The sequence below is a fragment of the Peromyscus californicus genome, unplaced genomic scaffold (genome assembly GCF_007827085.1).
Source record: "Peromyscus californicus insignis strain IS unplaced genomic scaffold, ASM782708v3 Scaffold_4__1_contigs__length_199733344, whole genome shotgun sequence".
Lineage (NCBI taxonomy): Eukaryota > Metazoa > Chordata > Mammalia > Rodentia > Cricetidae > Peromyscus > Peromyscus californicus.
The window spans coordinates 170294692-170321615 of NW_026294562.1; the positions used below are offsets into that span (position 1 = coordinate 170294692).

The following is a 26924-nucleotide window of genomic DNA, read 5'->3' on the forward strand; positions in this document are numbered from 1 at the left end:
CTGGGGGTGTGGCTCAGTGGTAGAGCCCCTGCCTAGAATCCCCCAGTGAGGGGCTGGGTGTGGCTCAGTGGTCAAGCACATGCATAGCATGCACAAGCCCCTGAGTTAGGTTCATATTTTTTTAAGATTTTTATTTAATTATTATGTATACAGTATTCTGCCTGCATATGTTCCTGCAGGCCAGAAGAGGGCACCAGATCTCATTACAAGTGGTTGTGAGCCACCATGTGGTTGCTGGGAATTGAACTCAGGACCTCTGGAAGAGCAGTCAGTGCTCTTAACCTCTGAGCCATTTCTCCATCCCCTAGGTTCATATTTTTATATTCGTTATTCTATTTTGTCTACATGTATGTATGTGCAACGAGTGCATGCCTGGTGCCTGAAGAGGGCAGAAGAAGGCACTGGATCTCCTAGAACTGGAGTTATGTATGGTTGTGAGCCACTATTCAAGTGCTGAGAACCAAACCCATGTCTTCCACAGGAGCAACTTAACCCCTGAGTCTCTCCAGCCCCCTGAATTAATTTGTTGCAAGCACCACAAAATAGAGGGCTTTTGTTTTGTTTTGTTTTTCGAGACAGGGTTTCCTGGAACTCACAGAGATCTGCCTGCCTCTGCCTCCTGAGTGCTGGGATTAAAGGTGTGCGCCACCACTGCCCGGCTGCTGCACCCTTTTGATGTGAGAAAATGAATCCCAGTCACATTGAGTGTCTAGGGATGAGTTGGGACAAGAATCTCGTGGACTCGTTCCCAGGCCCCAGTTGCACTGTCACATCCCCAGCCCAAGCCTCACCTGGAAGCCCCTGGTCCCTCTGAATAAAATCCTGCTTCTGCCTGTACGCAGAGCAAAGTACATCTGATCAAGAAGGGAGGCCATTCCTGGCACGTAGCTAGCTAGGGTCACTGCAGGCACTTCCAGCAGGAAGGGTTGAGATATAGAGGCCCCTGTAATGTCACCTCTGCACCTACCCCCTCTATCCAACAAGTACTCAAAGAGATTGCCTCCTGAGCTGCCAGGACTCCTCTCCTTGGGAGAAGCCTGCCACTCCATGGTCTCTTTAGAGTGATGGCCCTCCATGTACTAGTCAAGGAAAAAGAATGGGTGAGGCTGCCCATGTGTCACCAGCCATAGAGGGCCTGTTAATTTTTTTGATAGCCATTGAACTCTGATGACACTCTCACTAGAAAAGCTTCACCCGTCTCATATGAGAGACTCCTCGGGTTTGTGACCCCTTGGTCTTCAAGCCCCTGTGACCTCTGATTTTTTTGTTTGTTTTGTTTTTCCGAGACAGGGTTTCTCTGTGTAGTTTTAATGCCTGTCGTGGATCTCTCTCTGTAGACCAGGCTGGCCTCAAACCCACAGAGATCCGCCTGGCTCTGCCTCCCGAGTGCTGGGATTAAAGGCGTGCGCCACCACCGCCTGGCTCTCTGATCTTCACCAAACTAAATCCTTGAAAGGTGGAACCCTTGATCTTTCATACCAGCCTCGTCCTAGTTTCTCACGCGGGTCCAGATAAATTGGTGGCCCTCACACTTTAGCCCGCCTCTTCCCAGGAGATATCCTTCCCTGTCATCTGTGATTCTTGTATCACCTATAACCATGTGGATTGCGCTGTTCCCACGCACTGCCTTCTGCCCTTAGCTCGCGACGCCCTCTAGCTTTCCTTCTCTTAGCAAGGAAAGCCTTATCTGCGCCTGGCAGTCGATCGCCACAGCGCTGCCACCGGAGGAGAGCAGGGTAGAGTCTTCCCAGTCTCCAGACTCTAGTGATCTCCAGGCCTGTTGCCCCACGCGTGTCTCCGAGCCAGGTTCAAGGTTGCAGTCCGGCATTAGTACAGTCACGCCAGCCAGGTCCTGGGACTAGCAGGTGGAGAGGTCCTTCCCTGTACCGAGTTGCACGATGATGACGTTGAACGGCGTTCCGTACAACGCGAGGCTTTCTGCGCGGGCGCATCGCTTCTTGTTCCCTTTGCCGTACAAGCCTAAATTACTGCGCAGGCGTTTTGGTTGCTGGTCGTGGTGGGAATACCACCACTAAGCTTTCTGCGCACGCGCTTGGGCTACATTGTTCCTACGCCCAGAGTCTTAGCTAGGAAGAGAGAGCGCCCCCGGTGTTGAGTGCTGCCAGAACTTTGTGTCTTCGCGGCGGCGCTCCAAGACACACCCGGTCTTGGAAGGAAAGACGTCAGGATAGAGCTACCGAAGGCGTCTGGATGTCTCTGAATCCTGACGCTTCAACCCCTTTGGCCTCCAGCAGCTCGTCTTAAGGGGCGGGGCTCCCGCTGCTCTCCCCGCGCGTCTACACTTCGCTCGGTTGGTGATTTGGAACCGGGAGAGGGAGGGTCATCCTCGAGTCTCCCAGAGATTGGCAGTCAGATTTCTGAGTTTTTGAAATAGAGAAATGCATTCGGGTGGAGAATGGACAGACGCCTAGCTCTTCAGGGAATAGGGTCATGGGCGTTGGGTTTCTGGGTCCTACAGGGTGACACTGGAGAATGGAAGTGGAGGACAGGCTGGAGGAGTGAAATCTGGATTGACAGTGGGGCAGCTAGGAAAGGGTGTTGTCGGGTGTGGTAGCGCATGCCTTTAATCTCAGCGTTCTGGGAGGCTGAGGCTCTCTGAGTTCCAGGCCAGCCAGGACTACACAGTGAGACCCCGCCTTAAAAAAAGAAGCAAACAAAAAGTCTTGCGTGTTCCCTGACCCATGTCTTTCCCCACATCTTGCTTTCCAGCAATGCCTCTGCCGCAGGGTGACGTGACTGCCTTATTCCTGGGGCCTCCGGGCTCGGGAAAGTCCGCGCTGATCGCCGCGTTATGCGACAAGAATGTAGACATGGTAGAGATTCCTGAAGGACGGCCGGATTCTGGAGTCCCCAGTCTGAGAGCTGCGGCTCCAGGCCTCTTCCTGGGCGAGCTGAGCTGCCCACCCGCAGCTCCGGGGCCCTGGGCGGCGGAGGCCAACTTGCTGGTATTGGTGCTACCAGGACCTGAGGGGACCGAGGAGCCCTTGACCCCAGCTCTGGGAGAGGCAGCGCGGGCCGCCCTGGCCCGAGGGACCCCGCTGCTGGCCGTACGGAATCTGCGTCCTGGAGACTCCCAGAATGCAGCTCAAGCCCGGGATCAGACTGCGGCCTTGCTGAAGAGTGCTGGGTTAGGAGCTGCGCCTCTCTTTGTGCTGCCGGCCAACTGCAACAGCAGTGACTGCTGCGAGGAGCTAGAGCGCCTGCGGGTGGTGCTGCGGACCCAGGCGGAGGCGCTGCAGAGGTGAGGAGGCATGCGCTGGGTGGGGTGGCCTGATGCCTTTAGCTTAGACCCAGCTCAGCCACCGTGCTCTTTAAGGTTCTCGAGCCCTGTTCCTAGACAGTTGGAGACAAGACTTTATTGGCTGTCTATTCTTCCATACCCTACCGTAGATCCCCCATCCCCGCCCGCCCATGAGCACAGATTTTGAGATCAGGGAGGCTCCACCATAAATGGGTGCTTTTTTTGACCCTTTTCTGTTATTTAAAGCTTGCACCCGCGAAGGGTCAACCGGAGGGCCCGCCACAAAGGTCTTATCTCGTGCAAGCTCTCCGACATCACAAGCCTCCTCTCTGGTGAGATTTGAGAAGAGGCCCAGACAAACGCAAATACTATCTCCAGACAAAATTCCGGACTCCATTTCTCTGTGACACTTGTGATTCCTCGATGATTTTCCCCGAAGACTCTCCAGCACTCCCGTACTCATCAGCTTGGTTCTCAAGTGACAACCCTCCTTGCCCCCCGCCCTAGCACCAAACCCTTAAGGAGCTCTGTTTCTGTTGCTCACTCCACTCTTCCATTCCCCAACCCCCTCTCAGGTCTGTGCTGCTTACTGGCTCTCTCCTAAATCCACCCCTCTCCAAGAGCTATTTCTCATTTATTAGCCTCACTTGCCCCGCCAGTGCTAGATGAGATTTCTCCCCTCACATGCCCTTCCTAACATCCACCCTTAGCAAAAAAAAAAAAAAAAAAGCCTTTGGGGGGGGGTGCCATAGGCCACAAGGCAGTTGCCACCACCCCCTAGAAAACTTCTGCCCAGCACATATTTGGAAAAGTCCTGGTCCTGAGGGCTGTATCTGGGGAAATCCTAACAGGGTCCTCATTTTAGGGTCTGTTGGAAACCTGCCCTGCAGTATCCAGACCTCTGGGTAGTCCTAAGACCCTCCCTTAACTTTATGGTCCCGCCCCACCTGGTTTCTTTTTTTCTTTTCTTTCTTTCTCTCTTTCTTTCTTTTTGTTTTTGTTTGTTTGTTTGGTTGGTTGGTTAGGTTTTTGGTTTTTCGAAGCAGGGTTTCCCTGTGTAGTTTTGGTGCCTGTCCTGGATCTCACTCTGTAGACCAGGCTGGCCTTGAACTCACAGAGATCCGCCTAACTCTGCCTCCCGTGTGCTGGGATTAAAGGCGTGCGCCACCACCGCCCGTGCTTTTCCTGCTTTTAAAACTCTTCTGCCTTTGACCTTTTCCTACTCTCCCTCCCCCACCCGCAGGTTCCTGCCACCTGCCCAGGATGGCTTCGAGGTGCTGGGCGCAGCAGAGCTGGAAGCTGTGCGCGAGGCCTTCGAAACCGGCGGCCTGGAGGCGGCGCTGTCGTGGGTGCGCGCTGGCCTTGAGCGCCTGGGCAGCGCGCGACTGGACCTGGCGGTGGCCGGCACTACCAACGTAGGCCTTGTACTAGACATGCTATTGGGACTGGATCCTGGCGACCCAGGTGCTGCGCCTGCTTCGGAACCCACTGGGCCCACCCCTTATCCGGCTCCAGAGCGCCCCAACGTGGTGCTCTGGACCGTTCCCCTGGGCCCCACCGCCACATCCCCTGCCACCACCCCTCACCCAACCCACTACGATGCCCTGATCCTCGTCACTCCTGGGGCTCCCACCGAAGAGACCTGGGCCCAGGTCCGCTCCTTGGTGTCACCAGATGCTCCACTCGTCGGCGTGCGCACGGACGGCCAGGGCGAGGATCCACCCGAGGCTCTGGAAGAAGAAAAGGCTGAGAAGCTCGAGAAAGCAAGCGGCGGGAGCTCAGGGGATGCCCGCAGCAAAGGAAAAGAAAACCGTGGCTCCGGGGACTCGGGGCCCACGGCTGCTCGGAGTCCGGAGGACGAGCCGTGGGAGGTACTGGAGGAGGTGCCTCCGCCCGTGTTCCCTCTGCGGCCCGGTGGTCTCCCGGGGCTGGGAACCTGGCTTCAGCGCGCACTGCCTGCGGCTCAGGCCGGGGCGCTGCTGCTGGCGCTGCCACCCGCAAGTCCCCGCGCAGCGCGGAGGAAGGCGGCGGCGCTGCGGGCAGGAGCGTGGAGGCCAGCCCTGCTGGCCAGCCTGGCGGCGGCGGCCGCCCCAGTACCAGGATTGGGCTGGGCTTGCGATGTGGCACTCCTCCGGGGACAACTGGCCGAATGGCGGCGCGCGCTAGGCCTCGAACCCGCGGCAGTGGCACGCCGTGAGCGTGCCCTGGGCCTTGCTCCTGGAGTGCTGGCCGCGCGCACGCGCTTCCCGGGCCCGGTGACGCGCGCTGAGGTGGAGGCCAGATTGGGATCCTGGGCTGGCGAGGGCACCGCGGGAGGCGCGGCGCTGGGTGCGCTCTCCTTCCTATGGCCCGCAGGTGGCGCAGCGGCGACCGGTGGGCTGGGTTACCGGGCTGCTCATGGGGTACTGCTGCAGGCCCTGGATGAGATGCTGGCTGATGCTGAGGCGGTGCTGGGGCCCCCAGAGCCCAACCAATGAGGGGTGGGGTGGGGGGGCTGAAGTGTCTGGTGACTTGGTTTCTGGCCCCACAGCTTCTGAGATTGAGGGGTGAGGGGTGGTACTCAAACCCGGGGACTTGAAGGAGACTGACTTCTCGTTGAAATCTGCGACTTCACAGTCACCCGATTTCCTGGGTTCTGAATGAGTAGGGTCTGAGCACCATTAGTTTGCCATTCAGACAGTAATGTAGTGAGGGGAGTTGGGGGCTGGACTCCTAGAAATGGGGGCCGCTTGGCCTCCAGCTGGCATCTGGTCCTAGATCTGGACGCCTCACTTCCTGCCTGACTGTGGGTGGACCTATGGCTGTGGACGGTGCTATAGGCAGTTAGAACCTTTGGAGTGCTGAGTCCCAAAGGAAAACGAGATGTAAGTTGCCCCAGAAAGAACGGGTTTTCAGGACCGACCCAAGAGGACTTGGGACCTTCATTTCAAATGAGAATCTTAAACGCTGGTTCCTAAGAAGGCTCTGTGGACACTGGTTGTCAATTCCTGGCTGGTGGGAAATCCGTGGAGATCAGGGGCTTGCTGGAGACCCCCTGGTCTCATGGAGAGTGGAGGATCATCCACCATTTGCTCTCCAAGACTTTGTTGTAGAGAACACTGTCCCACAAAATTGAAGGGAAGGGACAAGAGGTCTGGGAATGGTGGTCTCCTGATGGCCAGAATCTGGGAATCGGGTCTTTGGGGTATGGAGGAGTAGAAACCTACACTTCAGAAATACCTCCGGTGAGCCCCTGATGTCCTGGGGTCCTGGCAACTGCCTCTCCGTGCTTTACTGGGAAGGGGTGTGACTACCCCCACCTTATAGGTGCTGGGTGACCGGGGTCTCCGGCATGCGTGCTCCTTCCTGTTCGCTTGAGTTTACCACTGGTTTCTTCTGTCGTGACGACTTCAACTCTAGGGCCGTGGAGTGTTGTGGTCCTGCTTTTTTGGAAAGACAGGAGGGTCCTGCTGTAGCAGTCTAGACTTCTCTGTATGGCCTCCTCCCATGTCCCCAAGATACCTGGTTCACACAGGATGCTGCTGTGGGCAGGGTTTCCTACGATAGCTGGGCAGGCGTTCGCTGCTGTGGGAAGGTGTCAGGAGTGAGGCAGAGGCAGAAACCACAGTGCTGTGGTTTGTTTAGGTGAGAAGTGCCACCATAAGGTTGTTCAGTGTCCAAAGCAAAAAAGGAGGACCTGGTAGATGGGACCACCAGACTCAGAGATGCAGGCCAGAGGCTCATCAACACAGCAAGTCACTGTGTGCCTTGGTCCCCACCTCTCCCCATTGCCAGCCCATCTCCAGCAAGCCTGAGTTGTCTTTCTGATGCTTGGGTCCCACCTCAGGACTGGGGCATTTTCTGTTTTTCTGTGCAATGCTCTGCCTCCCCATCCTGTTTTTCAGATTGTGTCCTCATCCATCAGGTCTCCCTGAAATGGCCCCTTCAGAAGCCTCCTGATGACCCCAAGTAGCTTACACTGATCCTGGCCACTTGATGGTCCTTGTAGTAAACATTACTATCAATAATGGATTTACAGGCTGGGCAGTGGTGGCGCACGCCTTTAATCCCAGCGCTCGGGAGGCAGAGGCAGGCAGATCTCTGTGAGTTGGAGGCCAGCCTGGTCTACAGAGCAGGATCCAGGGCAGGCACCAAAACAATAGAGAAACCCTGTCTTGAAAAAACCGAAAAAAAAGAAAAGAAAAGAATAATGGCTTTACTTATGTATTCGCCCTTTCATTCTCCTGTTTGTCGGCTCTTGCCCTTGCCCATCCTTTTCTTGGGTGTACCCTAGCATCCAGAGCAGTGCCTGACACGCGGTACGTGCCTAGTATTTATTATTTTAGTTTACTGATCATTGGCACATGGCCTGGAATTCAGGTTGTCAATACCTTGTTACAAAAAGGGACAAGCTAGGGAGAGGCGAGCACCTGGTGGGAGAGGAAATGGGGAGCAGGCGCAGCCTGGCCACTGTCACCACTTGAATGAGTGTTGTGTAAGTCCATCCGTCAAATGACAGGATTCGAACCATAAGAGGGCTACATTGTTAGGTTCTATCCCCATCTAACCCTAAAGTCTCAGCACTGACGGAGTGTGCCCCCGTGAAAGTCGAGGGTACACCTGATATGGCGGCGTGTGCATGGAACCCCAGCATGTGAGAGGTGGAGATAGAATTAGAAGTTTGAGACCGAGGCTGGAGAGATGGTTCAGCGGTTAGGAGCACTGGCTGCTCTTCCAGAGGACCTGGGTTCAATTCCCAGCACCACATGGCAGCTCACAGCTGCCTGCAACTCCAGTTCCAGGGGATCTGACTCCTTCACATAGAGTATATACAGGCAAAACACCAGTGCACACTGAATAAATAAAATAGATCTTTAAAAAAAAGAAGAAGTTTAAGACCATCTTCAGTGACAATAGAGAGTTGCAGGCCCACCTGAGCAACATGCCCTATCTCACTATTTAGTCTAGACTGGCCTTGAACTTCCGGTGTTCTGGCCCCTGCCTCTTCTCTCTCCCTGCCCCAGCCCTTCCCGCCTGATATTAGGTCCTTCTGATGCTTGAGTCAGCTAGCTTTGGCCCTGCTTCAGCCTCCCTGGGGCTTAATTACAGCCCTAAACCCCAGCTCCCAGCTCCCCTCAGCTCTTAGTGAGATGCCTGGCATTGTTTCCACTGAGAGCCTATTGCTCCTTACACCTCAGCTCACGTGATACACCCAATTGGAAATACTTGAATTCCTAGGTGGAGAACCCAATTCACATACCCGTGTTGTGTCGATTAGGTTCCCCCCCAAAACTGGGGTTTGAACCCAGTGCCTCACATATTCAAGGCAAACACTCTATACTGGAACTATGTCCTTTGCTCTTCATTGGGGACGCGGGGTGGGGGGGTGGGGTGGGGTGGGGGTGGGTGGGTATTGTTTATGGGCAGGGTCTCTACCACTGAGCCACACCCCCAGCCCCTCACAGGGGGATTCTAGGCAGGGGCTCTACCACTGAGTTACATTCTCAGCCTTCTTTCTTTCTTTCTTTCTTTTTTTTTTTTTGAGACAAGGTCTCACTAAGTTGCCTGGACTGGCCTTGAACACACTCCCTCCCAGACAGGCCTTAAATTTGGGATCTCTCTCCCTCAACCTCCTGGGGCACTGAGGTCACAAGCCTGCACCAACTCCTGGCTTTCTAATTTTTCCAGACCTGCCCTGTGTCAGTGAATCAAATACAAAGAAAATTTGAGGTTGCTATTTCTCAGCGGCACTAGCCACCTCTCGGACACTTAGTGGCCACAGTGTATAACAGTACAGATGTGAAAGTGACTCCAGGATTATAGGGGGTCTGTGCACAAGGTCCAGGGGCAGAGTTCAGAGGATACTGGGCAAGTCACCAGCAGAGGGCATCTAGCAAGGTGTATTAGTTGCGTCCCTTGTTGTGTGACAAAATGAGGGAGAGCAGCTCATCCACAGATGCAGTCCACCGTGGCGGGAGAGTCATGGCAGCAGGAAGGTGAGGCAGCTGGTCACGGTGAGGCCACGTTTGGGAAGCGGAGAGAGAAATACTGGTACTCAGTTCGGTTCCTCCTTTTTCTTCACCCCAGGACCACAGCCTGTTGAATGGTTCCTCAACAGTAGGTAGAGCTCAGCTAACCTAATCTAGACAATCTTCCCTAGCCACATCGGGACAGAGAGTGTAGACTGTCCGTTAGCAGCCTTCACCGCCACAGCAGGTAGCTGAGATTTCGCTGTATATACACAGGCACGTGTCTGAGCATGCACACTGGCACGTGAACACGCTCGAACACATGCCCAGCTCACATGTACCGCCATCCTTCCAGAGAGGCTTTGAACACAGAAGTCAGTCTGTACTGCCGGGGTCCTACTCCCCTTGACCTGGTAATGGTCAGACAACCAACCCGGCACCTTCGGTGACTCCTGTGAAGTGCCCCGCTCTCGCTAACACGCTGTTCTGTGTTATTTTATTTTCTGATATTTTGACACAGCCTAGGCTGGCCTTAAATTCAGTATGTAGCTGGCGGTGGCCTTGAAATCCTCCGCCTCACGTGCTGGGACCACAGGCATGTGTCACCGTACCCAGCTCTGACCGTGTCTTACTCTGGTGCCTCACAGCATCCCTGCGCTGCGCTGTGCTTTGCTGCTGTCTCTTCTTGAGATGCATCAGAAAAAGCAGCATGTTGTAGCTGTTGCATGGCTAGTCAGCTCCATAGACTTATATAGCAGCGATTTTGTGTTGCTGGTGTTTTTGTTACTAGAGGGTCCAGGCGGTCTCCAACTCTTGACCCCAGGCATCGTCCTGTCACTCTTCTGTCCTGGGTTGCAGGCAGGGATGGCTGCCCTTGAAACTATGACTTTTGTGTGTGTGTGTGTCTTTTCCGAGGTAGGGTGTCTTACACTATAGCTCAGACTGGCCTCAAACTCATGCCATAGCCTCTGAGGTTCTAGGATTACAGGTGTAAGCTACGACATATGGTGCCTACATCTTTTGTTAGGGTTTTAGGCTTTTCCAGGGTGTAAGTAAAGCTGAGAGTGAGGTGCCCGTCTCTGGAAGCCTACAAACAGAAAAGGCTCAGCCTCCCTTGTGGGCTGCTAACAGGATGCTCCCATGAGGCACCTCGGTCTGGAAGAGCCTAGAGGCAGGGATTCTGGGAAATGTCAGCCCTCCAGGCTGGAACTGCAACTGTACAGTGGATTTTGGCCGTGGCCCTGTCTGAACAGCAGGTTCCAAAAGTTGATGAATGGATGAGATAACCCTCAACATGGGGGAGAACCCTACATTTCTGCCTCATGAAGGGACTGTCTGTTGGAACAGGGGACAAATCCAACAGTCTGGTCAACCTATGGTGTGTTTCAGAAAAACGAATAAAAGAGAGTAGAAATCCTATCATGTGTGGCTTTTTGTTAAAGGTTTGATTTATTAATTTTAAGCATCTGTGTGCGGGTCTGTTCTGGGAAAGGTGCTTTCAGTCTCCTGAGCCATCTCTTCGGCCTTGAACTTGATTTTTCTTTTCTTTTGGTTTTTTGAGACAGGGTTTCTCTGTGTAGCCCTGTAGCCCTGGCTGGAACTCACTCTGTAGCCCAGGCTGGCCTCGAACTCACAGAGGTCCACCTGCCTCTGCTTCCCGAGTGCTGGGATCAAAGGCCTGCGCCACCACTGCCTGGTGAACTTGGTGATTTGTAAGAGCCTGTGATGGCCAAACAACTGAACTCTGGAGCCAGCCTGACCCACGGTTCCCCAGTTCAGTCTCTCTGAGGACACTTGGATGTGCTCTCTCGGCCTGACTCTGGATTTTAGCCACGGGGACAACAGCAAACACGGTACGATCAGAGGCTTGACGTGTCGTGACTGGACTTCCTCTGGCTGTCCTTGGGCTCCCTGCCGTCACTGCCACATTGAGAGGCACAATGGCGATGTGTTTTCTTAGAATCCCCCAGTGAGGGCTTGGAGGCGTGGCTCAGTGGTAGAGCATCTGCCTAGAATCCCCCAGTGAGGGGCTGGGGGCGTGGCTCAGTGGTAGAGCCCCTGCCTAGAATCCCCCAGTGAGGGGCTGGGGGCGTGGCTCAGTGGTAGAGCCCCTGCCTAGAATCCCCCAGTGAGGGACTGGGGGTGTGGTTCAGTGGTAGAGCCCCTGCCTAGAATCCCCCAGTGAGGGGCTGGGGGCGTGGCTCAGTGGTAGAGCCCCTGCCTCAAATCCCCCAGTGAAGGGCTGGGGGTGTGGCTCAGTAGTAAGATCACCTTCCTAGCATAGTCAAGGCCTATCCCCACTATTGACACAAAATTGATCAAAGCTTTTGGTATGTTCCCTGGGCTATATTTAAGTTCATTATCCTCCTGCCTCAGTCTCCCAAGCATTGCGTTTAAAGGTGTACTCTACCAAGCCCTGCTAAAATCTCAAGCTCTGTTACATTTAAGCTATGTGATCTTCGAATTGGCATCTCCCTGTGAGCCTCGAGACCCACCTCCTGAGAGCCAGGATGAGAATGTTAGTGCCTCTTGTGTAGATCCGTGAAGCAGATGAGAGTCCGCCTCTCAAAGGCCGGGGGAGAGGGGGTGGGGGAAGGGTGTGTCATACTCGCTGGTTCTGAAATACCTAGCTCTCAGCCTTGTGACTGGAGAAGGAGTCGACTCCTGGTGAGGTGTGGCCACGTGACTAGCTCCATCCATGGAGCTGAGAGCGTTGAATCACTTCTGGGTCACACAGTGTTTAACCATACAGGTGAGGCATTTCTAGGTACTTCCCTTTGGCAAAGAAATGCGCTGATCCATGCCTGGAATGAGCTGAAACCCGCTTTGGATTATGCTAAACTTGTAGAGCCAAGGAAAGCACCAGCCTTTTGTGAATGGGTGCTCATTCAGCACATACACACGCCTCCCTCCCAGTGAGACACCCGTGTGTTGATGTTGGCTTTGACCTTGTGACTCACCTTAGTCAATGGAGTGCTTCCAGTGCTTATTTCAACAACAACAACCACCACCTTATATGCACTTGGCTTTCAGCTGTGAGAACATCTGCCAGGGAGCCACTGACGCAGAGGAGTTGCGGAAGTTCATGGAGGAGCCAGTTCTAGATCAAACCAGCTAGAAGGAGAGCCTTCCCAGCCAACCTACACGCCCTTAGAAACGAGAATGCTTGTTGTCTTAAGTCTTCGTTTGGGGCTGGTTTGTTACGCGGCGTTGTTGCAGCCCTGGCTGACTCATACACCTTTGTTGTTTTCAGACAACAAAGATTGAGATTAGGAAGTTGATACTGTAGCACACTGTAGCCTGCTCCAGTGGGTGCCAACTAATGGCCACCCTGTAAGTGGCAGCCATAACACTGATTAGTATTTACTGAAACATAGTGTCTGGAGAGCCGTCACTCCTTTAAAGGTGGCACCCACTGCTGTAAGTGCTTTGCAAGTAGCATTTTCCATCATACGACAGCCCTGAGGTTCTCACTATTAATAGCCACCCGTCGGAAGCCATGAAAACTGAGGTGAGACACAGAGAGTTGAGTCAAGAGAGGTGACCAAGGCCTTTGGAGTGTGTGACAGACCAGGGTTCAAATCAGGCTTTCTCACCTATCCTAGCTGTTTGACTCAAGGCTAGTGCCATCCACAATCTGCCTCAGTTTTCCCACCTGTAAAGTGGGATAATATCAATTTCAAATGGGCGGGGTTGTTCACAGCTGTAATCCCAGCATTCTAGAGGGTGAGACAGAGAGTGTGCCTTGAGTTTGAGGCTAGACTGCACTACCTAATGAGACCGTCTCAAACAATAACAGCAAAACAACAAATCAACTTCATGGAACTGTGATCATAGCATGATTATAAAATATAAAATATGGCCGGGCGGGGTGGTGGCGCATGCCTTCAATCCCAGCACTCGGGAGGCAGAGGCAGGCGGATCTCTGTGAGTTCGAGGCCAGCCTGGACTACCAAGTGAGTTCCAGGAAAGGCGCAAAGCTACACAGAGAAACCCTGTCTCGAAAAACCAAAAATAAATAACTAAATAAAATCAAATATAAGATACTTAGTGTGGGAGATTGGCATGGTACCCTTAATAGAAAGCAAGGACTACTTGCTTGTTTTCTTTTTCCTTTTTCCTTCTTTCTTTTTTTTTTAAAAAATAATTATTTATCTTTATTTTATGTTGTTTGGTGTTTTACCTGCATGTGTATCTGTGTGAAGGTGTCAGAAGCCCTGGAACTGGAGTTACAGACAGTTGTGAGCTGTCATGTAGGGGCTGGGAACTGAACGCAGGTCCTCTGGAAGAGCAGCCAGTGCTCCTAACCACTGAGCCATCTCTCCAGTCCCTTTTTTGGTTTTTCGAGACAGGGTTTTTCTGTGTAGTTTCGGTGCCTGTCCTGGATCTCACTCCGTAGACTAGGCTGGCCTCGAACTCACAGAGATCCGCCTGCCTCTGCCTCCTGAGTGCTGGGATTAAAGGTGTATGCCACCACCACCTGGCCACTCCTTTTTCTTTTTAAAAGGGTAGGTTCTCACACAGCCCAGGCTGACCTGCCTCCCCACCCCCACCCCAGTCTAACTGTGTGGCTTTCTGACTGCCCTGGAACTCACTCTATAGACCAGGCTGGCCTCGAACTCACAGAGATCCACCTGCCCCTGTCTCCCCATTGCTGCGATTAAAGGTTTGCGCCACCACAGCCTGGTTCCTTTTTCTGTTTGTTTTTGAGACAGGGTCTGGCTGTGCAACCTGAATTCAGGTTGGTCCTGAACTCACGATCATCCTACCTCAGCCTCAGCCTTTGAACTGGGTCCGAGAGGAACGCCAGGACCTGTACTGTTTACACCCGCCTTCCCAAGATGCATCTGGTCACAAGGACTGAGGTTTGCTCTGTTCATCTGTTTTAATTCACAGGCGCCTGGAGAGCTGTAGGCTGAGGACAAATGGGGACCTCAAGGCACATACTCCTTAGTTCTTCACTCACCCCTCCCAGGGGGGTAGGGGGCTGGAAGGCAGTCGGCCCGGCGCAGGAAGTAGAGGTAGGAGGCCGAAGGCACTTCTGCTCCAGTCTTGGTATAGCAGGCGCTCTCGGTAGCACAGCCCCTCGTGGCAAATTTTGTGTTGATAATACCTGTGACGGCATTTCAGAATGGAGTCAGCTTCTTCACGACCCAGGAGTCTTAACACACACACATCCCCGCCCTGCCCCATCATTTCATCCTCCAGTGCTCTGGAACTCCCCCTCATCGCCCATAATGGGGAAGTGTGGACCTCTATTTCACACACACACACACACACACACACACACACACACACACACACACACCCCACACCCCGCCCCATCAAAGTCTATGCAGCAGCTCACCAGCCTGCACATTGCCAGCAAAATAGATGCAGTGTGTTTCCGGGCCCACGCAACGGGCTGCCTGGGTTCCGGGACACGTCTCTTGGAAGGGCGCAATGCAGGAGGGGCACATCAGGCCGTTCTCGGTTCGATTGTTCTGGGGAGCTGTGAATGAAGACGGGGTATAAAGCAGGTTGGAAGAACTGTTACCCCCAACATCCTGGGAACCTGGGGAACACTGGGTTGGTTGGTGGAGTTTGCAGGTAGGGAAACAGAGGCCCCCGCAGCCGCCAAGGGCTTGCCAGATGTCACAGGGGCAGGCAGGCCTGCTGCTGTTGGTTGGGGTGGCACTTACGGGGCACCGAGCCGCGGTTGCAGCCGTCGCTCTGACAACAGTGGGCGTTGGACACCATGTAGTCATTGGGACTCATGGTGGTGGATACGAAGCCTGAGTAGCAGTCTTTGAACTTCATGCAGGCCTTGAAGGTGCTCACTGACTTCCGGCCCTCTGCAGAGTGGGGACGGGAATCAATCACTCTTCCTCTTACCTCCTTATCTCACTACTCCCTAACAGGAACACACACACACACACACACACACACACACACACACACACACACACACACTCACACACACACACACACACACACACACACACGAAAATAAAACCACTAGGGCTGGAGAGATGGCTCGTGGGTTAGGAACACTTGCTGCTCTTCCTGAGGACCCAAGTTTGGTTCCCTGCACCCACACCTGGGTGCTTACAACCATCTACAACTGTAGTTCCAGGGATCTGTCGCCCTCTTCTGGCCTCCTCGGGCACCCACATGCACATACAAACACATAGACCTATATACACCTACATATAAAATAACATTTTTTGAGGCGGGGGGTCTCACTATGTAGCCCTGGCTTCCCTGGAACTCGCTCTGGAGACCAGGCTGGCCTAGAACTCAGAGACCCACTTGCCTCTGCCTCCCTAGTGCTGGGATTAAAGGTGTGCACCACCACACGCACCTGCCTAAAATAAGTACTTTTTTTTTTTTTTTTTTAATAAAATGTGTGTGTGTGGCTTCAGGCCTGGAAGTGCTCCTCGGCCTCCTGGTCGGCACCATGAGTTCCACTGGCTCTGGGTATGGCCCGTCAGCCTCTTCATTCTCTCCAAACGGAAGAGTTTCCTGAGTTGAGAATGTCATGAAGACTGTGGGAACAGTAGGGAGGAGATGTAAAGATGGTGTTGTCTTTGGAGTAGGAAAGCTAGTCCTCTCTAAACTCTGTGAAGAAGGTTCCACAAAACACCCTTTTTTTTTTTTTGGTTTTTCGAGACAGGGTTTCTCTGTGTAGCTTTGCGCCTTTCCTGGATCTCGCTCTGTAGACCAGGTAGACCAGGTTGGCCTCGAACTCTCAGAGATCCGCCCGCCTCTGCCTCCCGAGTGCTGGGATTAAAGGCGTGCACCACCACCGCCTGGCCAAAACGCCCTTTTCAGGCCGCGTGGTGGTGTTGGTGCACGCCATTTATCCCAGCACTCGGGTGGCAGAGGCAGGCGGATCTATGTGAGTTCGAGGCCAGCCTGGTCTACAGAGTGAGATCCAGGACAGGCACCAAAACTACACAGAGAAACCTTGTCTCGAAAAAACCAAACAAACAAACAAACAAACAAAAAACGCCCTTTTCACGTTGATTGACAGGCGGCAGCAGGTCTGTTGGCAGACACTTGTTTGTTAGCAGACACAGCAAGAGAAGAATCGTCCAACTGGAGAGCCCACGTTGGCTGTAACAGTCCTCCAAAACATCTCGCTGACAGAGTGGCTGTGTACAGGCTTCCACACGGTGCAGCGCAGCCGGGCCTTTGGGCTGTAGTTTCCCGGTAGGGTCTTACGGTAGGCATCAAGGCTCACAGCTCTGTGCGATTGACGACCCATGAGGTGTTTCCCGTGGTGACTGAGGCTTTGGCACTGGGGAAAACCGGGCAAGCCACAGAGACAGAATTAGAAGAGCTTCAAGTGGAAGAATTGGCTTGCCATGACGTAGTACATGATGGAGTGAAGGATGGAGCGTTTTGAACTAGAGCTCAGCTGGGTTGGTGAGCGAACTGACGGAAGACATGAAATTGTTCCAGAAGATGTAAGGGAGGGCCAGGCAGTGGTGGTGCACGCCTTTAATCCCAGCACTTGGCAGGCAGAGGCAGGCGGATCTCTGTGAGTCTACAGCCTGGTCTACAGAGTTCAAAGACAGCCAGGGCTACACAGAGAAACCCTGTCTTGAACCCCCCCCCACCGCACCCCCCCCAAAAAAAAAAAGAAAGTAAGGGAGGAAGTAGAGAAATATGCTATGGAATCTTTGAAGGGAGACAATGAACCAAATGATGACGATATGTATGTAATTTTTTCATTTCTATGACAGTCCCTATGACTAGCACCATAGATTATACATACCTACCAAATTTCATAGAGTTTTTGTTTTATATGTATATGTATAGTATATGTATGCACACGTGCCCCCAGTGAGTGTGGTAAGAGGCCGGGCCGGCTCCCCGCAGTCAGTTCTCTTCTGCCACCTGTGGGATCAGGCAGCCAACTCAGGGTCCTCCACACCAGGGTCTCTACCTGCTGAGCCGTCTCCCCGTAGCAGCCCAGAAAGGCCATATTCACAATCTGCCTAGTGTACAGCGGCTTGTAGGTAGCCCCCCTGCGTGTGACCCAGTTCCTTTTCCCATTCCACCCAGTCCCCTGTGCTGTGGATACAAGTTCTTCCCAAGCCGCCTAAGGCTACCCCTGTGTCTCTGTGAGGTGGACTTTCCCCCCACCTTCTGTTAAACCTGGGACAAATGGCTGAGGGGTGCCTATTTAACATATCAAAGGGACCTGGCCTCCCGGTTCTCCCAGCATCCCTCAGTCCCTGCCTGTTACAGGCTATGGCTGGCATATCCCACCCTCTACCTTGAACTCTCAAGCCCAGGGGCTTGGCTGCCCTTCCCCCAGAGGCTTTTCCCTACATAGTCCAGACATTTGGGTTACCCCTTTCCTTTTGTACCTCTGGCCTCCTGGCTGCTACACCTGGTTCCCCTCTTTCCTCTCTTCCTTCCCCTCCTCCTCTCCCACATGGCCCAGCTCAGTCTGGTCGTGTCCACTCAGGACTCTCCCAGATGTCTCTGACTCTCGCTATGCTCTCCCTTTATCTACAATAAACTTTCTCCTCCAGCATACTCAGGAGCCATCATGTCCTTTCCTTTCCTTTTTATTTCTTTTTTAAAATTTGCCTTCATTGCCGGGCGGTGGTGGCGCAAGCCTTTAATCCCAGCACTCGGGAGGCAGAGCCAGGCAGATCTCTGTGAGTTCAAGGCAAGCCTGGGCTACAGAGTGAGATCCAGGACAGGCACCAAAACTACACAGAGAAACCCTGTCTCGAAAAAAAACAAACAAACAAACAAACATTCACCTTCATCATGATATCATCCCCCCACCATGGTCTCTCCCAATAAAACCCAAGGCACTGGCCTCCATTCTGGCTTACAGGACTCAAGTCCCTCATTCTTCCTGGTCACCCTCACCTAACACTGGCTGAGTGGGTCGGATAAAGTCAGCCTTCAATCCTACCTTCCTTTCACACTTGCTGTCTCTATAGGTACTGTCCTGCCCTCAAAGATGGCCTTTGGGACTGTCGATATGGCCCAATAGGTAAAGGTGCTTGCCACCAAGCCTCCAAGCCTCAGCCCGAGTTCTATCTCTGAGACCCACATGGTGGAAAGGGGATTGATTCTACAAGTTGTTTTCTGACCTACACACACACACACACACACACACACACACACACACACACACACACACCACACACATACACACACACACACACACACACACACACACACACACACACACACATACACACAGAGTTTTTTAATGTTGAAAGAGATCATGAAAAAGCAACATGACCTTCACTTGTTCCAGCCTTCAATCCCCCTCCTGGCTGGAAATCACCCCGCCCCCCTTAACTCATGCTCTCTTTCCACTGAGAATGAACACCCACCCCATTGCTCTCTATTTCCTCATCTGAGGTCTGGGGTGCTGTCTTTGATTTAGGCCCGATTCCCCTCTCCCGATGTACTCCTGGGCCTCCCCATCCCCTTCTCTCTCTGACCCCCCCCCTCCCCATCCCTCCTCTCCATATCTTCCCCTCCCTCCCTCCCCTCCCTCTCCTTATCTCCTCTTCCCTCCTCCCCTCCCCCTCCACCTCTCCCTCCCTCCTCTCCCTCTCCATATCTTCCCCTCCCTCCTCCCCTCAGTCTCTCTCTTTCTCTCCTCCTACCCCCCACCTCCCCCCTCCTCCCTCCTCCTCTTGTTTTTTGTCTGTTTTTAAGTCAGGATCTTGTTATATAGCCCAGGCTGGCCTCAGACTGGATATCATCCTCCTGCTCCTCACCCCTTTCCGACATCCCTGCTTTCTCCGGAGGTATTTGCGCCAACCCTCAGAGTTACAGTCCTCTTCCAGTCAGGTCCCTCCTTTTCTGTTTCCCCCTGACCCTAACACCATCTCCCTCCTGTCTCCCCAGGCTTCTGCCCTGCCCTCCATTCTGCCCTTCCCTTGTGCTGAAGAGATGGCTCTTCAGTTAAGAGCATGAAGACCCCAGTTCATCTCCTATCATCAGTGCCTCACAACTGCCTGTAACTTTTGCTCCAAGGATCTGACCCTCTCTTCCCACCTCCGCAAGCACTGCGCTTACTTGCGTAACGCCTCCCCTCCATACACATAATTACAAATAAAAACGGTTTTTAAAAGAAGACTCTTTCCCCCCTGCTAGGCTCCCGTGTCCTCTCATCTTTTCCTCACCCAGCTCCCCTCCCTTTCCCCGTTTTATTTTATTTGTATGATATTTAGCCTGCCTGTAGGTATGTGCACCACAAGTATGCAGTGCCGGTGGGGGCCAGAAGAGGGCGTCTGATCCCCTGGGTCTTTAGTTGCAGACCATTGTGAGCCGCCATGTGGGTGCTGGGAATTGAACAGAGGTCCTCTGCAAGAGTAGCCAGTGCTCTTGACTGCTCTGCCCATAGCGTTTTCCAGCCCATCACCTTCCTGCCACAGCTCACTGTAACCATCTCCCACCTACAGGGTGGTATCTTCTACCTTAAAGGTACCCATGCCTTCCCACCCCCTTGGCTGAAGCCACACCCTCCTACTTGTGCTGGACTCGCCCACGAGAACCACGCATGCGTCTTTGCCGGCTTCACAGGTCTTCATTTTCCCGCTGCAAGTGTGCCCCGAGCCTTTGCACACCTCACAGATTAGAGGGCACCCTGCAGCAAGGAGAGCAGAGAGCAGGGTGTGTGGTCATGGCTGGGGTAGTCTTCAGACCGGGACTTGGGCTTTGGAGCTCACAGGAGAGATGACTTTGGGGGAGGGGCTAGGGTCTTCCTGGTTTTCCATGGGTGGAGCCCTGAGGACTGTCCGGGGGAATTGCTCGGACTCTGACGTGGAAGCGGTGGCGATGCCAGCGAAGCGGCTTCCAGGGCGGGAAATGACTCCACCACAGAGCCTGTTTTACTTAATAATTACAAGGCTTGGAGACTTTGGACGCCAGGGTCCTCTGAGCAAGCTCAGAGGCAGGGAGGGGTCGTGGCAGAGTTTTCTACAGCGCTTTTGTAAAATTTCAGGTCCAGCTGGTTCTTGGGGTGTGGAACTCGCCTCCCTGAAGGTACCACAGAAGTCTGACAGCTCAGGCAGGGGTATCTGACTCTGAGGTCTGTGTCCTAAGGCAAAGCGGGAGAGTGAGGTCTAGACAGATCACTGACATGAATTCCTCGGTCCTGATAGAGGAGGAACCCAGGGACAGTGAAGCTGGCTTAGGAGACCTGAATTCCTCTAAGTCCAGAGAGAAAGGACACTCTCTCCTTACTAATTAGTTACATTTTAAAGATTTTTCTCTTGATAATCAAGCTTTCATCTGATTTCTCAGAACTCAGATGCCATGTTTTGAGGCCCTTCCTAGGGCCCATCAAGCTTCCTCAGACTCAGGTTTTCTCCTCCTTACTCTCTGCATCCTTCATGAATCTGATTTCTCAGGATCTCTCTCTCTCTCTCTCTCTCTCTCTCTCTCTCTCTCTCTCTCTCTCTCTCTCTCTCTCTCTCTCTCTCTCGGACCTTGCTCAATGCTCTCTGAGATACCAGGAAGGAGGCAGGGTCCCTTTGTCACTTACCAAGACCCAAGAGGGTGCAGAGCAGTGTGAAAGCCAGCAGAAAGGTCCTGTGTCTTCTAGACAGCCTCATGGTGTGTGAACCTGTAGTCCCAGGTCCTCTGCCCTTATAGGAGGCTGGGGAAGGGCGGGTCTGGTCCCACCTTCACCCTGGGGTGAGAAATAGCTGAGGTCAGAACCCATGGGAGTCCTCCACAGCCTCCGGGTTGGAGCCATGGAGCCAGCATCCACAAGAGAACCGAACATCTTGGACGCAACCCCTTCCTGCACCGGGACCTAAGGTCTCTAGATTCCCAGTGTCTTCTTCCACCTGGACCCAGAAGGTCACTTATGGTCCCCCCCCCCTCCCGTTTTTTGTTCACAAAGCTTAAGGTTGGAGTTGGGCCACTTGATTCCCTGCGGGTGCGGAGCAAGTTCGGAGACTGGCACCCCCTCTTCCCCTTTTCCCAAGGAGGCATCCAGCGTGGGTTGGATCCTAACCTGGGAGCGCCCAGCATGTCTCGGCCCGTCCTGCGGGGGCTGGGCACCGTGTCGACTTTCCTTTCCCTTTCGTGTGCCTGCCTCACACTCAACTCACTCTTCTGAATTTGAGCTGTGTCCAGCTCCCACCCCGCCCAGGGATGTGCCCCTGGGTCTTGAGGGGACTGAACAGAAGAGAGCCTGTCAGCGGCCAGAAATGGGCTAGGATGGAGCGATATGCTCACGGAGCATTGGGAAACCAAGGCATTTGTGGCAGCGTGCTAGCCTGTGCGCGTGAGCGCGTGTATACGGTGCATATTTTGTTTTTGTTTTTCGACACAGGGCTCCTCTGAGAAACCGTCCTGGCTGTCCTGGAACTCACTCTGTAGACCAGGTGGCCTCAAACTCACAGAGATCCGCCCGCCTCTGCCTCCCGAGTGCTGGGATTAAAGGCGTGCGCCACCCCTGCCCGGCCATAATTTGTATTTAAGATCTTTCTCCCTCTCTTTGGTGTCAGGTTAAGAGCTAATATAGGTCTATCTGTCTATTATCTCTGCGAGTGTGTGTGTGAGTGTGTGTGTGTGTGTGTGTGTGTGTGTGTGTGTGTGTGTGTGTGTTCGCGCCTATGTGTTGGGAATATGTTTTGTGTTTAAGATTTTTCTTCCTCTCTTTGGTCTCAAGCCAAGGGCTAAGAAAGATCTGAGATCTCCGTCTATCATCTGTCTGTCCGTCTGTCTCTGTGCGCGCGCCTGTGTGTGTGTGTGCGCGCGCGCGCGCGTGTCTGTCTGGTGTGTGTGTGTGTGTGTGTGTGCGTGTGTGTGTGTGTGTTTGGAGGGAGAAGGGGAACAGAGCGTGTCCGCAACAACAGGTGGAGGGGAATCATATTGCAAGCAGGATGCAGGCTCCGGAAACTCTCAGCAAGCCTCTGCCTTTCCAAAGCTCGGGTTTGGTTGGTAACCGCACCGCCCAATGAGCAGGGCAGATTTCACGTAGGACCCAATCACCGAGGCCGCTCCTGTTGCTAGGCTCCCAGAAAGCCGAGTCCCTACGTCATCGCGAAGCCCGGCCTGAGAGTGGTGGGGTCAGAGAGAGGCGGGGACGGAGGGGACGGCTTGTTGCTAAGGGGACCCGGCGCCTCGCTCTGGCGAGGTCCAACCGAGCATGCGCAGTGTCGACGTGCGCGGCGGCGCGCCGCGGTTTGAAAGGCCCGAGCCTGGCGCGCTTGCGCACTGAGTCCGGTGCAGGGCGCGCTTCCCCCCCCCCCCCTCCTCCCGGGCCCCTGCTGCTGCTGCTGGTGCTGCTGCTGGTGCTGGTGCTGCTGCTGCTGCTGGCACCCTTCCTCTTCACTCTGTGGGTGGTAGGACGGACGTCCACGGGTGTGGACATGCCGGAGATCAGCCTCCGCCACGTCGTGTCCTGCAGCAGCCAGGACTCGGTGAGGGGCTGGCGTGGGAGCGGCGGGAAGACACGGGGGGGGGCTTCCCCAGGGAGACTGAGGACTTGGGAAGTGCCAAGGGGAACTTGGTGGCATTCTGAGGGGGGCTGCGGGGTGGAGGCTGGACGTGCATCCGGGAGAGATGGGCAGTTTGGGAAGTTTGGGGCCACTGGGGAACTCCCGGAGAAGGAAGGAAAAAGGGGGGCCCTGGGCAACTTCTAGAGGGGAAAACTGGGAGGAAAACTCGGGGCAGGGTGTAAGCGTGGAGAGCCGGCTAGCTTTTCGAAAATTACTGTATTATTTTATTTTCACTATTTGTTTGTCTGTCTTTCTTTTTTTAGACAGGGTTTCTCTGTGTAGCTTTGGAGCCTGTCCTGGAACTCACTCTATAGACCAGGCTGGCCTCGAACTCACAGAGATCCGCCTGCCTCTGCCTCCCGAGTGCTGGGATTAAAGGCGTGCGCCACCACCGCCCGGCAAATTATTTTATTTTTTTCAAATAAACTTTATTTAACGAACCTCCACTTTTCTGCTCTTGTCTGCAGACCCATTGTGCAGAAAACCTCCTTAAGGCGGACACGTACCGGAAGTGGCGGGCAGCTAAGGCAGGCGAGAAGACCATCTCTGTGGTCCTACAGGTGATGCTGCTCTTTCCCATCTCCTCGTCCCGGGGCTGTGAGTTTCCGGGCCCACGTTCCCGAGCCAGTTGCCTGAATGTTGAGTCTCCTTCTGTGGTAGAGACAGTGCTGCTCGGCTCCCTTGTCTGCAAAACGGGCAAGTTGAAATCCCAGTGCCCCCTCAGCAGAGGAGAGAAGAGCCTAAGCCCAGAGATGAGCAGGAGTCAGTGGGTGCACCTGAGTAGGTTGATTCTACCCCTGGGCCTCAGCTGGGACAGTGTCAGTCAGATTATGTTTCTTGTATCCTCGGGACCAGAAGGTTAGCCATGAAGGATATCGACGTAAATCAGTTTCATTATAAAGAGGGCAGACTTGGAGGAGCTGATGGCCTAGGCCTGTAATCCCTGTTGCTTGGGAGGTTGAGGCAGGAGGGGGTCACAAGTTCAAGGCCAGCCTGAACAACTTAGAACCTGTCTCAAAAATAAAAAGGAATTCACATCACAGGGACTACTAAAGGGTTAGGAGTACAGCTCAGCTGTACAGGGCTTGCCTGGACCGTCTGAGACCCTTGGTTCCATCCCTAGTACCACAAAATTAGTAAATGAATTCAGCTGGTATAAGATGGGACTGGAAGTAGCCAGTTGACTGGCTTTTCTTGCTTGGTTGGTTTGTTTTTGTTTTTGAGGAAGGGTCTCTCTACACAGTCCAGGCTGGCCTGGAACTCACTCTGTAGACCAGGCTGGCCTCGAACTCACAGAGATCCGCCTGCCTCTGCCTCCCGAGTGCTGGGATTAAAGGCGTGCGCCACCCACCGCCTGACTCTCTTTCATTTTCTTAAATTGAAGCTGGTGTCTTGAACTCCTGATTGTCCATCTGGGATGGAGGAATTCCAGGTAGATACCATCATGCCTGGCCTCTGTCTGTTTGCCTTTCTTTTATTTGACTTACAGTACATGTACACACACACACACACACACACACACACACACACACACACACACACACACAGTACTGAGGTTTGAACGGAAGGCCTTGTGCAGGCCAGACAAGAGGCCGTGTCCCCAGCCTGGCTGACTTGTTTCTGACTGTATTTTGTTTTTGTTTTTTAATTGCTTCTGACCGCTTTTTAAGATTTTTACTTCAGTTTCTTTTGTGCGTATGTGCCTGGGCACACAAGTCCTGTGGCATCATGCATGTGGAGGTCAGAGGACAACTTGTGGGAGTCATCTTTCTCCTACTGTGTGGGTCCTGGTTCTTACCCTCAGCCTGAAATTCATAATCGTCGCGTTGTGATCCCCCAAGTGGACCCCCAGACCTGGCCTTTGAGTATGTTTTATAATGTTCTAACTGAAGCTAAACACAGTTCTGCAAGTTTGGAGACCTTCTCTTTTTCTTGGGGCCGGGTTTGGGGCATGTGTGACTTTTTTTTTTTTGATAGGCTCACTGTGAGAACTCCTAACACTCCCTCCCCACTGCTTCTCAAGTCCTGGAATTAAGACATAGTAAAGTTTGGCCTAAGAGTCTGTTTCTGACCCTGCGTGGCGGGGGCACAGGCCTTTAATCTCAGTACTCAGGAGGCAGAGGCAGGCAGATCTCTGTGAGTTCAAGGCCAGCCTGGTCTACAGAGTGAGTTCCAGGACAACCAAGGCTACACAGAGAAACCATGTCTTGAAAAAAAAATCAAACAAAGGAAAAAAAAAGTTTGTTTTTGAAAGGAACAAGAAATTTGAGGAAGGTGCTAGAGAGATCGCTCCGTGGTTGAGAGTGCAAACTACCCTCCCAGAGAGGACTGGGTTCCGTTCTTAGCACGCACTGGTGACTTACAGCAGCCTGTAAGTCCAGCTCCCAAGGATCTGAAGCTGCTGGCCTCTGGGAGCATACCCTCCTTCCATACACATCTTAAAAACGATAAAAATATATCTTGTTTTGTTTTGTTTTCAAGATAGGGTTTCTCTGTGTAGCCCTGGCTGTCCTGGATCTTGCTCTGTAGACCAGGCTGGCCTCGAACTCACAGAGATCCACCTGCCTCTGCCTCCCGAGTGCTGGGATTAAAGGTGTGAGCCACCACCACCCGGCTGATAAAAATAAATCTTTAAAAAATTGGTGGGAAAAGAGAATTAGATGCTTTTAAGCACCTGCCCATTAGTACTTGTGTGGTGGCCCAAGTGTTTTATCCGCGTGTCCTGCTGTCCTGCCTCTGTGACCACTCATGGGTGACGGTGCTGAGATAGCCCACGTTGAGTGTTGGTGCTTTTGACAACGTTGCCAGCCTGTTTTGTCTCCGTATGCACTGCTGAGCTACAACCCCCGGTCACCACCACAACCACTGTGCCCAGCTCACACTTCCCTTGGTGTCGGCCACATTCCTCCGAGTCGAGGGGTATTAGGTGAAGGATGTTGGCGGGGCCGAGACTTACCAGACTGTCTCTCATACTGAATGTATCCGTGGCCTCTTTGCTCAGTAGTTCTGGCTCACAGAGCCTTTTGAAGATTATAGAGAAGTTTAAACAAACAAACCAACATAGATCCATGACATTTCTTGACCAATTTTAGGTGTTTAATTGTCTCTTAAATCCCTAATAAGAGACTGGTAATGAAAACTAATGTTATTCACCATTATAACCTGCCAGTCAGCAGCCTACGCACCTCACATGGCTTGATTCATTCAGCCCTTGTAAAACCCCATGACCTACAAACTGTCATTATCCCCATTGTACAGATAAAGAAACTGAGGCTCAGTGAAATTATGCAACTGAGAGCCCGTCTTTTAAGCTGTGTGAGAACCAGGTTGCTTACCATTTAGTTTGGGGATCTGGATTCAAATCCTAGCTCTCCCTCTTACTCACTCCGACCTCAGGCAAATGTTTTTCATTTCTCTAAATGTACCCATTGAGAATAAAGACACCCAAGGCTGGGGTGGTTGTAAAAACCTGGTGACATAATGTCTGCAGAAGTGCTCTGTCAACATGTAGGAGTTGATATAAAGGGAGGGGCGGGCGATTTCATTGTGGGACAGTGATTCCTCAGGCCTTGCTTATGATCAGGTGACATCCCCCACACACTGCAAAATGACGTTCAGTTCTGTAAGAGCGCTGGGTGGGAACAAAAGACTGGAGACGGACTTGGAGAGCTAGCGAGCCAGACAGGTGAAGCACAGGACTGTATGGAAAAGACTGAAGTAGAATGTGGCGCTCACGGAATTAGGAAACCCAGAGTGGAAGCAGCTTGGGAAGAGCGTGCATTTTCTTTGGGATGCGACTTGGGGAGTTCTGAGAGGCTCCCGAGTGGGTAAGGGTCCTCGGAGCCAAGCCTGGCAACCCAAGTTCAGTCATTGGACCCCACCTGGTGGAAGGAGAGAACTAGCATCACATGGCGTGCGTGCACCCCCACCCACATCCGTTAAGTAAATGAGCGTGCAGCCAGAAGGTGCTCAGTGGGTAAGAGCACCCACGTGTGTCACCTTTTGTCACTGCAGTTCCAAGGAATCAGATGCCCTTTCTGGCCTCTGAGGGCACCAGGTGTGTGTTAAGTGCTTTCAGTAAGTTGATACTGTAGTCCTGTGTCGGTACAGCAGGGGGCAGCACAAATGAGCATAATCACGTCTGGAGGCTGGGCTTGTTGCGGGTTGGAGGAGAGCTTGCCTAGCACACTCCGAGCCCTGGGTTCGAGCCTGGTCACCACACAGATT

The 26924-nt window shown here is 53.2% G+C and overlaps 3 protein-coding genes across 4 annotated transcripts in view; 2 read left to right on the top strand and 1 right to left on the bottom strand.

Moving 5' to 3' along the window:
- Positions 1-2100: 2100 nt before the first annotated feature.
- On the top strand, positions 2101-8619 carry Irgq (immunity related GTPase Q). The gene is made up of 3 exons (XM_052761031.1): positions 2101-2311; positions 2731-3262; positions 4506-8619. Exons 2-3 carry the CDS (start codon positions 2733-2735, stop codon positions 5737-5739), a joined length of 1764 nt encoding a protein of 587 aa, XP_052616991.1. The 5' UTR covers positions 2101-2311; positions 2731-2732; the 3' UTR covers positions 5740-8619.
- Positions 8620-14163: 5544 nt separating this feature from the next.
- Pinlyp (phospholipase A2 inhibitor and LY6/PLAUR domain containing) lies at positions 14164-20798 on the bottom strand. The gene is made up of 5 exons (XM_052713305.1): positions 20729-20798; positions 19712-19828; positions 14892-15044; positions 14558-14701; positions 14164-14323 (listed from the first exon to the last, which is right to left on the bottom strand). The coding sequence occupies exons 1-5, from the start codon at positions 20796-20798 to the stop codon at positions 14169-14171; spliced, it is 639 nt and encodes a 212-aa protein (XP_052569265.1). The 3' UTR covers positions 14164-14168.
- Positions 20799-22434: 1636 nt separating this feature from the next.
- Positions 22435-26924, top strand: part of Xrcc1 (X-ray repair cross complementing 1) — a 31638-nt gene continuing 27148 nt past the window's right edge. For both annotated transcript variants that reach the window (XM_052761575.1, XM_052761576.1), the window contains exons 1-2: positions 22435-22619; positions 23165-23257. In XM_052761575.1, the coding sequence (XP_052617535.1) occupies positions 22569-22619; positions 23165-23257 (144 nt within the window). In that variant the 5' untranslated portion in view covers positions 22435-22568. The remainder of the gene's footprint in view (positions 22620-23164; positions 23258-26924) is intronic.